At 41.5% G+C, this 13061-nt stretch overlaps 1 protein-coding gene across 1 annotated transcript in view; it reads right to left on the reverse strand.

The window, feature by feature from the left end:
• Positions 1 to 6195, reverse strand: part of LOC106576940 (PDZ domain-containing protein 8) — a 68429-nt gene extending 62234 nt beyond the window's left edge. Inside the window, exon 1 of the mRNA XM_014154483.2 lies at positions 5180 to 6195. Coding sequence (XP_014009958.1) covers positions 5180 to 6063 — 884 coding nt within the window. The 5' untranslated portion in view covers positions 6064 to 6195. The remainder of the gene's footprint in view (positions 1 to 5179) is intronic.
• Positions 6196 to 13061: the final 6866 nt, after the last annotated feature.

Below are 13061 nucleotides of genomic sequence, written 5' to 3' on the forward strand. Positions count from 1 at the left end.
ACCAAACCATTGTTTGCCTGCTCTGCAGCCCACATAGTAAATATGGTGGACAAAAGGAAAGTCTGTTCATTTTGTCAGGCACAAGACAGCGTTTCATTGATTTTCAAGTGAAACAATGTGCCTTCTCACATAGTCTGGCATTTCAACAACAATAACCGCCTGATTAATCCTACCTAATTATATACAACCTAAATCAATGAGAAATGCAGGTTTTGTATGGACCATTTGCAGCATTACTATATAAAATGTCTTCATATTAAATAAAAATTGTAAATGGCAACAGCCAGGTTGTTTATTTATTATACATGTCAAAAGTTTGGACACCTACTCATTCAAGGGTTTCTCTTTATTTTTACAAATAATATTGAAGACATCAAAACTTTGAAATAACAAATATGAAATCATGTAGTAACCAAGAAAAGATGGGTGCACACCCTTTACCTTGACAGCTTTGCACACTCTTGGCCTTCTCTCAACCAGCTTCATGAGGAATGCATTTCAATTAACAGTTGTGCCTTGTTAAACGTTAATTTGTGGAATCTCTTTCCTTCTTAATGTGTTTGAGCCAATCAGTTGTGTTGTGACAAGGTAGGGGTAGTATACAGAAGATAGCCCTATTTGGTAAAAGACCAAGTCCATATTATGGCAGAAACAGATCAAATAAGCAAAGAGAAATGACAGTCCATCATTACTTTAAGACATGAAGGTCAGTCAATCCGGAAAATGTCAAGAACTTTGAAAGTTTCTTCAAGTGCAGTCGCAAAAACCATCAAGCGCTATGATGAAACTGGCTCTCATGAGGACCACCACATGAAAGGAACACCCAGAGTTACCTCTGCTGCAGAGGATAAGTTCATTAGAGTTACCAGCCTCAGAAATAGCAACCCAAATAAATGCTTCATGGAGTTCAAGTAACAGACACATCTCAATGTCATCTGTTCAGAGGAGACTGCGTGAGTCAGACTTTCATGGTCGAATTGCTGCTAAGAAACCACTACTAAAAAGGACACCAATAAGAAGAAGAGACTTGCTAGGGCCAAGAGTCACGAGCAATGGACATTAGACTGGTGGAATTCTGTCCTTTGGTCTGATGAGTGCAAATTTCTTATTTTTGGTTCCAACCACTGTGTCTTTGTGAGATGCCTAGTAGGTGAACTGATGATCTCCGCATGTGTGGTTCCCACAGTGAAGGATGGAGGAGGAGGTGTGATGGTGCTTTGCTGGTGACACTGTTGGTGATTTATTTAGAATTCAAGGCACACTTAACCTGCATGGCTACCACAGCATTCTGCAGCGATACACCGTCCCATCTGGTTTGTGCTTAGTGGGACTATCATTTGTTTTTCAACAGGACAATGACCCAAAACACACCTCCAGGCTGTGTAAGGGCTATTTGACCAAGAAGGAAAGTGATTGAGTGCTGCATCAGATGACCTGGCCTCCACAATCACTCGATCTCAACCCAATTGAGATGTTTGGGATGAGTTGGACCGCAGAGTGAAGGAAAAGCAGCCAACAAGTGCTCAGCATATGTGGGAACTCCTTGAAGACTGCTGGAAAAACATTCCAGGTGAAATTGGTTGAGAGAATGCCAAGAGTGTGCAAAGCTGTCATCAAGGCAAAGGGTGGCTATTTTAAGAAAACATTTAATATATATTTTGATTTGTTAAACACTTTTTTGGTTCCTACATGATTTCATGTGTGTTATTTCATAGTTTTAATGCATTCACTATTATTCTCCAATGTAGAAAATTGTAAAAATAAAGAAAAACCCTTGAATGAGTAGGCGTGTCTAAACTTCTAACTGGTACTGTATATATCTATATTACAATTATACAGATGTATGTCATGGACCAGAACATATTACAGTAGCTTATTTCACAGCCCAATAATCACAACTACACCTTCTAAAAAGAAAACAACTTTTCCCCACAATTAAACACCACATCTTGGAATAAATCACAGAACGCTAAAAACAATATTAGCAAACAAAAAAGTGATTTTGGCATGCTGCGTTGTAGCGATTCTCAAACACACCTGAAAACAACCAACCCAGGATGTTTGAAGTGCATTTCACTTCAAAGGACAGAACAGGCAACAATATAACATTTTGCTGGAATTGTGATATTCTAACAATCAAAGCAAAGGAATGTGACAGGAGTAATTATGCTGTACAGAAGGCTGTATAGAGAAGTTTTGGCGTTCCAATGCGGCTATCGCTGCAGTTCCAGCACACCAGCGTGACCCTTCCAGACATGACACAGACGAACCAGCTGCATGGGTTAGTTTGCCATGTAATTGAGGCCACAAATGCTGAGCCCAGTAAGTGCTGTCACAACATTTGTGACAAGCTGACTGGGCCAATAGAAGCACTAACAAGAACCTCAACGATAGCAACTTCTATAGGTGATACGCTAAGGCTTACCCTTTCAGCATAATTAAATAGATTTGTTTTCCACAATAGCCTAGATTCATTTAACATTCAGGCCTAGACATGTTGAAAGGTAACACTTAGAGATTTCCTGGTACTTTTGTATACTTTTTAACCAGTAGTTCTTAAAGTAGCACTCACAAGCTAAAAGTGGTCCCCGAAAATTGCGTACATATGTGCAGATACAGTATGTGTACCACGTCATTGCTCTCTCGCTCGCTCTGCTGTATGTTCATCTTGCAAACTGTCACTCAAATGGAAAGGTGCTGAAGCTCATTGGCTAGAACTCGAATTGCTAGGGGGCCGGCCAACGTGGGGGGGAATGTAAGCAAAATTGCACAGCGCAGCTTCCAGAAAAACAGTCGCTTTCAAACTAGGGATTTTGTGGATAATTGAGGAATTAGCAGTATTTCTGCTAATAGATTATGCATGTATGAATTACACATTGACACATATAGCCCAAAGCGGGAGGTTTGACCTCACTAGGATAGGGGGCAGCATTCGGAATTTTGGATGAAAAGCGTGCCCAAAGTAAACTGCCTGCTACTCAGGCCCAGAAGCTAGGATATGCATATAATTGGTAGATTTAGATAGAAAACACTCTAAAGTTTCCAAAACCATTAAAATAATGTCTGTGTAAACAGAACTGATATGGCAGAAGGAAACCTGAGGAAAATCCATCCAGGAAGTGCCATTATTTTGAAATGGGTGTTTTTCCATTGAAAGCCTATCCACCATATAAATGGTTATGACCCAGATTGCATTCCCTATGGCTTCCACTAGTTGTGAATAGTCTTTAGACATTGTTTCAGGCCTTTATTCTGAAAAATTAGGGAGAATGACAACATTGAGTGAGTGGACCCTGGGATGTCCTCAGAGCAGGTTACGGCGCACGCCCGAGAGCGCACCTTTCTTGTTTTTCTTTTATATTGACGATGTTATTTTCCGGTTGAAATATTATCGATTATTTAGGCTAAAAACAACCTGAGGATTGATTATAAACATCGTTTGACATGTTTCTACGAACTTTACGGATACTATTTGGAATTTTCGTCTGCCTCTTGTGACTGCAAATGAGCCATTGGATTACTGAACAAAACGCGCTCTTTTGGATATAAAGAGGGACTTTATCGAACAAAACGAACATTTGTGTAACCGGGAGTCTTGTGAGTGTAACCATACGAAGATCAAAGGTAAGTGATTCATTTTATTGCTATTTCTGACTTTCGTGACTAATCTACTTGGCTGCTAACTGTTTAATGGTTTGTGTGCTGAGCGCTGTCCTCAGATAATCGCATGGTTTCCTTTCGCCGTAAAGACTTTTTGAAATCTGACACGGCGGCTGGATTAACAACAAGTTAAGCTTTATTTTGATGTATTGCACTTGTGATTTCATGAAAGTTAAATATTTATAGTAATTTAATTCGAATTTGACGCTCTGCAATTTCACCAGAAGTTGTCGAGGTGGCTAGCGTCCCACTGTTCCATATGAAGTTAAATATACTTAGTAGTCACCAAAGTTCGAGAGCATGTCTTTAACATTAAGTTGCTCTTATAACTGAGAAGTTAGAATGTACTACAGTAACATATTAGCAAGGACATATATTATTAGTTAAATTGTTAAATCTAGGCTGTGTGACATCAGGTCTGTGTTAATACATCCATAGAAAAGAAATATACTTTCAGGCCTAGTTAAATCTACATTCGTGTTTTTTGCCTTGAGCGAGTGCAACCAAATACAAAAGAGATGGTGAACACTTCCGGCAAATAATCCATCTGCAAAAGAGTACCTGACTAATGTGACAGTCTAAAAGAAATAAGAGGCGACAAAATGCTGCACATGCATTCATGTTACTAACAGGGAAGTACTAGAAAGCTTTCTGTCTTTCAGTTTTAGTGTTGGCAAAGTGTTTAACTGACTATTTCACACCAGGTTGTGGTCATTTCAAAATGTTCTCAATGTAATGACAGGGGGCACTCCTCTGTCTCAGAAGGATCAACACTATCCTATATAATTTCATAGGTTCGCAACCATGATGTCCCTCAATGGCTTCCTTTGCAACAGGTTCCGTCCCATGTCTAAACACTGTATACTACCACACTGCCTACTGACAGTCGGTATGCCTATGCCCTGACAGTTAAAAAAAAATTTAAGACTACATGTTTGTCATCATTTAACCTTTCGCTGCAACCTGGACTTAACAAAGTTGCTAATTATCTACAATGCTAAAGTTGTCCATGATGTGACTCAAACAACCTTTGGGATGCTGGACACACGTTATACACCCACCCATCCTCCCCGAACAAACTCTGTCCTTTCGTTTTGGCTAAGTAACCTTCTTTTATGTAACCATAGCAAACATAACATATCATACTCATTTCAGTTTCACAGATTAACATATACTCTGTTACATCTAGTCTGAGGCCAGGCTGTTCAATAACGTGGTGGACAATTTCAACCTAAAAAAAATATCTAAAAAGGTTGCATTGAGCAGAGCCTTCAATTTAGCCAAATAGAAAGCAATATGGCTATGCGTTATCACCCATTTGGAGTCCAAATGTGCATCTTACAGATCTTGGAAACTATCAAAATAATAGCTGGGCTGTTAGTTGGGCCACTTTCCCTTGTCCTTAAATCAGCTTGAAATGTTGATGCACATCTCTGACCACCTCTTGGTAGGCCTACTGACTTGCATAGACCTAAATAAATATAAAAGTGGTAGTAGACTCAGTGCAAGTTTTTTTTACCTGATTTTGTAATTTGGCAAGGTGTGTTTCTTCTTGATGATTCTTTTCAGCTGGTTGACAATGATTGAGGTGAGCTGGGGCAAGGGCCTTCCCTCGAACTGTGACTTCACCTCGAAGTCTATCAGTGGGTCCTCAAGGAACGCGAAGGACCAGTGCGTAAAAGGCATGCGTGTGAACTGCAGCTTCAGTCTTCCAACCACACGCGTCATTTTTACGAACAGGTATGCTGACTTCCCAAAAACAAGATCTACATCAATTGCTAGATGGAACCCGCCATTATATTCAAGGTCCACCTCGAAATTGAGTTCCTCGGGCATGCCGTCTTCATTTAAACTCACTGGCTTCATAAGTTTGGCCGTTTTAAACACGGGCAAAGAATTACCAAGGGAGATATCCCTGAGACTGAGTCCCTCCAACAGCCGACCAGCTGTCTTGGTTTGTAATAGCTCCTCGAACTCCACCTTGAACTTTTTGGTGAGCCAGTGCCTAACGACGGGAGTGTCGCGGAGTTCTCTGAATAGGAACAAAAAGATAGCATTTAGAAAATTGCACGTCTCCGGTTTGGAGGTGTGGAGGGGCTCACTTAGACAAGGCGGTGGCGGTTGTTGTTTAGGGCTACTGCTGGTGGCAGCCGCTTCCTGATGCCTGGGAGTGATGGCCTCTTGCTGTTTGGGTGTAGCGGATGATGTGTTGTCTTGTTGCTGCTGGCCTGATTCTGCATGTTGGTTATTAAAGTAATCCTTCAATGCGGGATCAGGCACTGCTTTGACATATTGCACTGTCCTGGCTATAGGCTCGGGGCTTCTCCGGTAAAGCAGTAAGAACTGTAATACCAATGTAATGAATGCTCCAGACAATGCGGATATGACTATCAAGTAAATCATTTCGAGCAGTGTCCCTCTCCCTGTTTCCGCGTTAAAATGTTTTCATATTCCGACGTTTAACCGTCTTAACAATGCAAGTTCCACCTGGTCGCTCACAAAGCTGCCATATCATCTGCCTCTTTCCTGATTAGCGGCTCGTGAGCAACACTAAAAAAGTACTTCCGGGTCACGGAATTTCGGAAACGTTCAAAATGAAAGTCCCCACATAATAGTAGGAAAGCATCATTAACCTATATGTATTCATGAAGTATGAAAAATAACTGTCTAAACATTAACAATGATTAATATGTGTTCATATTTAAGTTGCATTTGCATTAAATCTGGGTTTTAAAACATGTTCCAGGATCAAGGTGCCTGGACACTAGATCATCCAACTAAAGTGGTACAGGGAAAATAGAATTGTGCAGATGTAAAAGTGGGGTGTGGAGTACTCCATAGGGTCTGTATATTCTATATATAGAATATAATTTTATATATATTTCCCAAAAAATTGACCAAGCAAAAATAAAAAAACATAACTTATTTTATCTTTCGTCTCTTTGTGTTTCATAATTAACCTTCAAGATACATTCAGCAAAAGGCTGAATGTATCTCACTGGAGAAAGCATCCGATCGAGCGAAACAACACCCCTCTGTCTCTGTATGTGTAGTCCATCTATCTGATGTTGTCTGGTCAACAAGAGTATGTATGATATTGTTGCCACTGAATGGTTGTGTGCAAGGGAAGCCGGTAAGCATTTGGCCTCCCTTGATAAAAAAAATTATTTATACACTAATAGCCATTCAGTATTGAGCTAAATTGAATGAACTCAACTGTGAATGGTACTGGCGAACCAAAAAAAAGTGTAAAGGGAAGCCAGGTTGGATTTGGCTTCACACCAATCATTTTACATCAAAAGCCAAACGTCATTGACAGAAAAAAACTTGAATTGTTGCATGTCGTTGTGTTGTTGTCCTCCAGTGGCGAGCTATCTAGCTAAAATTGGCCCTATCCTAAATTAGCCATTGATGGAGATAGGGATTTGGACTTGTGGTTTACTTAATTCTCAGTACTGGCCAATGATTATAACGGTGATTCTGACCCAACCATAAATTCATACATTGTGCCTCTGGCCTGAGAGGATGGAAGTTCAATATGTAGCTAGTAAGCTAATGTTAACTAGCTGGCTAATCATTGCTCATGAAAGGAAGTTAGGCTAGCGAGCAAGCATTTTAGCCAGGTAGCCTAGGACAACAAAAACTAAAGGCGTGTACTGTATGACAGTCATAGATTGTTTCGGCAACATGAAAGAAAGGAGGATGGCATTGGTGTTTCTCTACAAGTAAGATGAGTCAACATGTTTTTCTATTTATGCACACACACACAAATCAGTACCAATAGACAGCCACGTGATATTTAGCTTACATTTATTGGACTAAATTGTTTTGGGAATCTTTTAGTTGTCACTATATTAGACACCTATTAGCATAGGTGATATGATGATGTTGAAATGGTGCTGGAATAGTGGAAGCAGCTCCTGTTTTTTTTTTTGCTACTTGTGGTAACTTTCCGGTGTTCGTTTAGTAGTCCGAAAATGACGGAAACATTAACTTGATTGACCATGCTGTAAGTTATGTTACATGCAATATGCCTTGTGGACTCCACTAGACAGATGTTGCGCTCCGGTTTTGTGATGAAACAAAGGTGTGGTTGAATATATTCTGCCACTGTGTCTTCTTATTGTCTCGGCCTTAGGCCTATATATCACAGTGGCAAGGCATATGAACTAACAGGTTATTGAGGAAATAATGCAAATATCACAATACAGGTTGTAATATGGCACTATTTTCCTGGCTTGGCTTCCCCAGGGATTTTACCCACACACTGCTACTGCTGTACAAACTAATACATATCTCTTGCACAGTGTATTAGAGTGTATTGCATTGGGGGCTATGGAGGGGGCGGAGTGAAATACCAGCAACAGGCCGTGCAACACAGTCCCCCTCCAAAATTAATCATATTTGGTTAGTGGAGACCCTACTGAGTATTTCCCACCCCAAAATACTCATTAGGGTCTCTAGAAACCAAATATTCTTAGTTTTTCAAGGGGGACTGTGTTGCACAGCTTGCTGCTGGCTTTTCACATTATGCACTATACAAAGCTGCAAAAAAAATATAGATTTAGCATCATACGCAAAGCGTTTTTACCGCTGACTTTTATGTTGAAGTCCAAATTCAAAAACCGGAAGTCTTAATGTGGATAGGATCCAGCTGGTGCTGCTGCCGTGACACGAATTCTTTCCTGGGTTCAAGCTCCTCATCTGATTGGGCGAACGTTTTACGTAGTTGTGCGTAATGACGGAGTTCACAAAAGTGTACGTTAGGCTACAAAACGCACGAGCCCAGGGGTGTATTCACAAGAAACCAAACGGAAGCAAACGGAACGAAACGGGGAGATGCATACCTGAATTTCTCCAATAGAAAATCTCGTTTTCGTTGCAAAATTGAACCTTTAGCAAATGTTTTGATTAATGATTACACCCCAGGAAAACTGAAGCCAAATGATTGGCTCTTTCAAAGTCACCTACCAGTTTTACGCAGTGATTCATGCCTCGTGAAGAATAATGCCAAATACAGGGCATATTTCATCTTTCCACAAGAACATCTGCTTGCCTAAACAACATTTCTTTAAACAGTAAACAGGCTAGGCTCCAAAATAATTTATGCGTAAAGAACATAATATTGCGCATTGATTCAGGCCTAGACTATAGACTGAAATTAAGTCGTAATAAATGCATAGGCCTAAAAGTAGGTGTTGCATTGCATTTCGAAGAGAACCTGTGTTCGTACCCATACATGACGTACCCATACATGACAGCAGATGGCAGCACCTTAACATTTGAATCTGCAAAAAACACTTTTTAGAAAGGAAGAATCTCTTGCGCAGTGAAAACTCAATAGTGCATTGCAAGTAAGCTATTCAATTATACAATGATGCAATGCAACCTTGTTACATTGTATCACAGCTTTAACAGTCAAGGCAGTGTTTAAGAAAGTATCTGTTTATTATTTCCCATAGCACAATGTGTGTTCTTTTTCACATAGCGGACACCACCAACATGTATTTCAACATTAGTTTCTACTAGACTCTAGAGTAGACAATGTATCAAGCCTATTGGATCAGCTGCAATATATTTCATTCTGGGATGTTTCCTACTGTTCAATGTTCACATTTCAATACTGTAGCTAAAGCTACTGATATGCATTGATTCGTGAACAATATAACTTATAAATGCATCATGGATGCATCAAGATTAGGCAAAATCTCTTCTAAACACCAAGCGGCATGGCTGCCTTTGGCTGAAGCATGATTACTGTTTTTAGGCTATTTTCGACAACAGTGTTATGAGACCTACAGTACCAGTCAAAAGTTTGGACACACCTACTCACTCAAGGGTTTTTCTTTATTTTTCTTGTGTTCTATATTGAAGAATAATAGTGAAGACACCAAACCTTGAAATAACACATAAGGAATCATGTAGTAATCAAAAAAGTGTTAAACAAATCAAAATATATTTTAGATTTGAGATTCTTCAAAGTAGCCACCATCTGCCTTGATGACAGCTTGCACACTCTTGGCATTCTCTCAACAAGCTTCACCTGGAATGCTTTTCCAACAGTCTTGAAGGAGTTCCCACATATGCTGAGCACTTGTTGGCTGCTTTTCCTTCACTCTGCGGTCCAAATCATCCCAAACCATCTCAATTGGGTTGAGGTTGGGTGATTGTGGAGGCCAGGTCATCCCTAGGTCATCTGATGCAGTACTCCATCACGCTCCTTTTTGGTCAAATAGCCCTTACACAGCCTGGAGGTGTGTTGGATCATTGTCCTGTTGAAAAACAAATTATAGTCCCACTATGCGCAAACCAGATGGGATGGGGTATCGCTGCAGAATGCTGTGGTAGCCATGCTGGTTAAGTGTGCCTTGAATTCTAAATAAATCACAGACAGTGTCACCAGCAAAGCACCCCCACACCATCACACCTCCTCCTCCATGCTTCACTGTGGGAACCACACATGCAGACATCATCCGTTCACAGACTCTGCGTCTCACAAAGACACAAAGATTGGAACCAAAAATATCACATTTTGACTCAGTCCAAAGGACAGATTTCCCCCGGTCTAATGTCCATTGCTCGTGTTTCTTGGCCCAAAGAAGTTTCTTCTTCTTATTGGTGTCCTTTAGTAGTGGTTTCTTTGCAGCAATTCGACCATGTAGGCCTGATTCACGTAGTCTCCTCTGAACAGTTGATGTTGAGATGTGTCTGTGACTTGAACTCTGAAGCATTTATTTGGGTTGTAATTTCTGAGGCTGGTAACTCTAATGAACTTATCTTCTGCAGCAGTCCATAATATGGACTTGGGCTTTTAACAAATATGGCTATCTTCTGTATACCACCTCTACCTGTGCCCTGGACTCCACATGTGAATTGATTGCCCCCCATCTATCTTCAGAGTTCGTACTGTTAGGTGACCTAAACTGGGATATGCTTAATAACACCCCGTCCGTCCTACAATCTAAGCTAGATACCCTCAATCTCACACAAATTGTCAAGGAACCTACCAGGTACAACCCTAAATCCGTAAACACGGGCACCCTCATTGATATCATCCTGACCAACCTGTCCTCTAAATACACCTCTGCTGTCTTTAACCAGGATCCCAGCGATCACTGCCTCATTCCCTGCGTCCGTAATGGGTCCACTGTCAAACGACCACCCGACCGCTTCTCCTTCACCCAAATCCAGGTAGCTGGTGTTCTGAAAGAGCTGCAATTTCTGGACCCCTACAAATCAGCTGGACTAGACAATCTGGACCCTCTCTTTCTAAAATGATCCGCCGCAATTGTTGAAACACCTATTATTAGTCTGTTCAACCTCCCTTTCGTATCGTCTGAGATCCCTAAAGATTGGAAAGCTTCTGCGGTCATCCCCCTCTTCAAAGGGGGAGACACTCTAGACCCAAACTGTTATAGACCTATATCCATCCTGCCCTGCCTTTGTAAAGTCTTCAAAAGCCAAGTAAACAAACAGATCACCGACCATTTCGAATCCCACTGTACCTTCTCCGCTATGCAATCTGGTTTCCGAGCTGGCCATAGGTGCACCTCAGCCACGCTCAAGGTCCTAAACAATATCATAACCGCCATCGATAAGAGACAGTACTGTGCAGCCGTCTTCATCGACCTGGCCAAGGCATTTGACTCTGTCAATTACTGCAATCTTATCGGCAAACTCAACAGCCTTGGTTTCTCAAATGACTGCCTCGCCTGGTTCACCAACTACTTCTCAGACAGAGATCAGGGTGTCAAATCGGAGGGCCTGTTGTCCACCCCTGGCAGTCTCTATGGGGGTGGCACAGGGTTCAATTCTCGGGCCGACTCTTTTCTCTGTATATATCAATGATGTCGCTCTTGCTGTTGGTGATTCTCTGATCCACCTCTACGCAGACAACACCATTCTGTATACTTCTGTCCCTTCTTTGGACACTGTGTTAGCTAACCTCCAGTTGAGCTTCAATGCCATACAACACTCCTTCTGTGGCCTCCAACTGCTCTTAAAGGCTAGTAAAACGAAGTGCATGCTCTTCAACCGATCGCCGCCCGCACCCGCCCGCCCGACTAGCATCACTACTTTGGATGGTTCCGACTTAGAATATGTGGACAACTACAAATACCTAGGTGTCTGGTTAGACTGTAAACTCTCCTTCCTTACTCACATTAAGAATCTCCAATCCAAAATTAAATCTAGAATCGGCTTCCTATTTCACAACAAAGCCTCCTTCACTCATGCTGCTAAACATACCCTCGTAAAACTGACTATCCTTACTGATCCTTGACTTCGGCGATGTCATTTACAAACTAGCCTCCAACACTCTACTCAGCAAATTAGATGTAGTCTACCATAGTGCCATCTGTTTTGTCATCAAAGCCCCATATACTACCCACCACTGCAACCTTTATGCTCTCGTTGGCTGGCCCTCGCTTCATATTCGTCGCCAAACCCACTGGCTCCAGGTCATCTATAAGTCTTTGCCAGGTAAAGCCCCGCCTTATCTCAACTCACTGGTTACCATAGCAACACCCACCCGTAGCACGCACTCCAGCAGGTATATTTCACTGGTCATCCCCAATGCCAACTCCTCCTTTCGCCACCTTTCCTTCCAGTTCTCTGCTGCCAATGACTGGAACGAATTGCAAAAATCACTGAAGCTGGAGACTTATATCTCCCTCACTAACTTCAAGCATCCACTTATTCTACAATGTAGAAAATAGTCTAAATAAAGAAAAACTCGAGAATGAGTAGGTGTGTCCAAAATTTTGACTGGTACTGTATACAGTCGTGGCCAAAAGTTTTGAGAATGACACAAATATACATTTTCTGTTTGCTGCCTCAGTTTGTATGATGGCAATTTGCATATACTCCACAATGTTATGAAGAGCGATCAGATGAATTGCAATTAATTGCAAAGTCCCTCTTTGCCATGCAAATGAACTGAATCCCCACAAAACATTTCCACTGCATTTCAGCCCTGCCACAAAAAAACCAGCTGACATCATGTCAGTGATTCTCTCGTTAACACAGGTGTGAGTGTTGACGAGGACAAGGCTGGAGATCACTCTATCATGCTGATTGAGTTCGAATAACAGACTGGAAGCTTCAAAAGGAGGATGGTGCTTGGAATCATTGTTCTTCCTCTGTCAATCATGGTTACCTGCAAGGAAACACGTGCCGTTATCATTGCTTTGCACACAAAGGGCTTCACAGGCAAGGATATTGCTGCCAGTAAGATTGCACCTAAATCAACCATTTATCGGATAATCAAGAACTTCAAGGAGAGCGGTTCAATTGTTGTGAAGAAGGTTTCAGGGCGCCCAAGAAAGTCCAGCAAGCGCCAGGACCGTCTCCTAAAGTTGATTCAGCTGCAGGATCGGGGCCCCACCAGTACAGAGCTTGCT

This window comes from Salmo salar, chromosome ssa18 (genome assembly GCF_905237065.1).
Source record: "Salmo salar chromosome ssa18, Ssal_v3.1, whole genome shotgun sequence".
Classification (NCBI taxonomy): domain Eukaryota; kingdom Metazoa; phylum Chordata; class Actinopteri; order Salmoniformes; family Salmonidae; genus Salmo; species Salmo salar.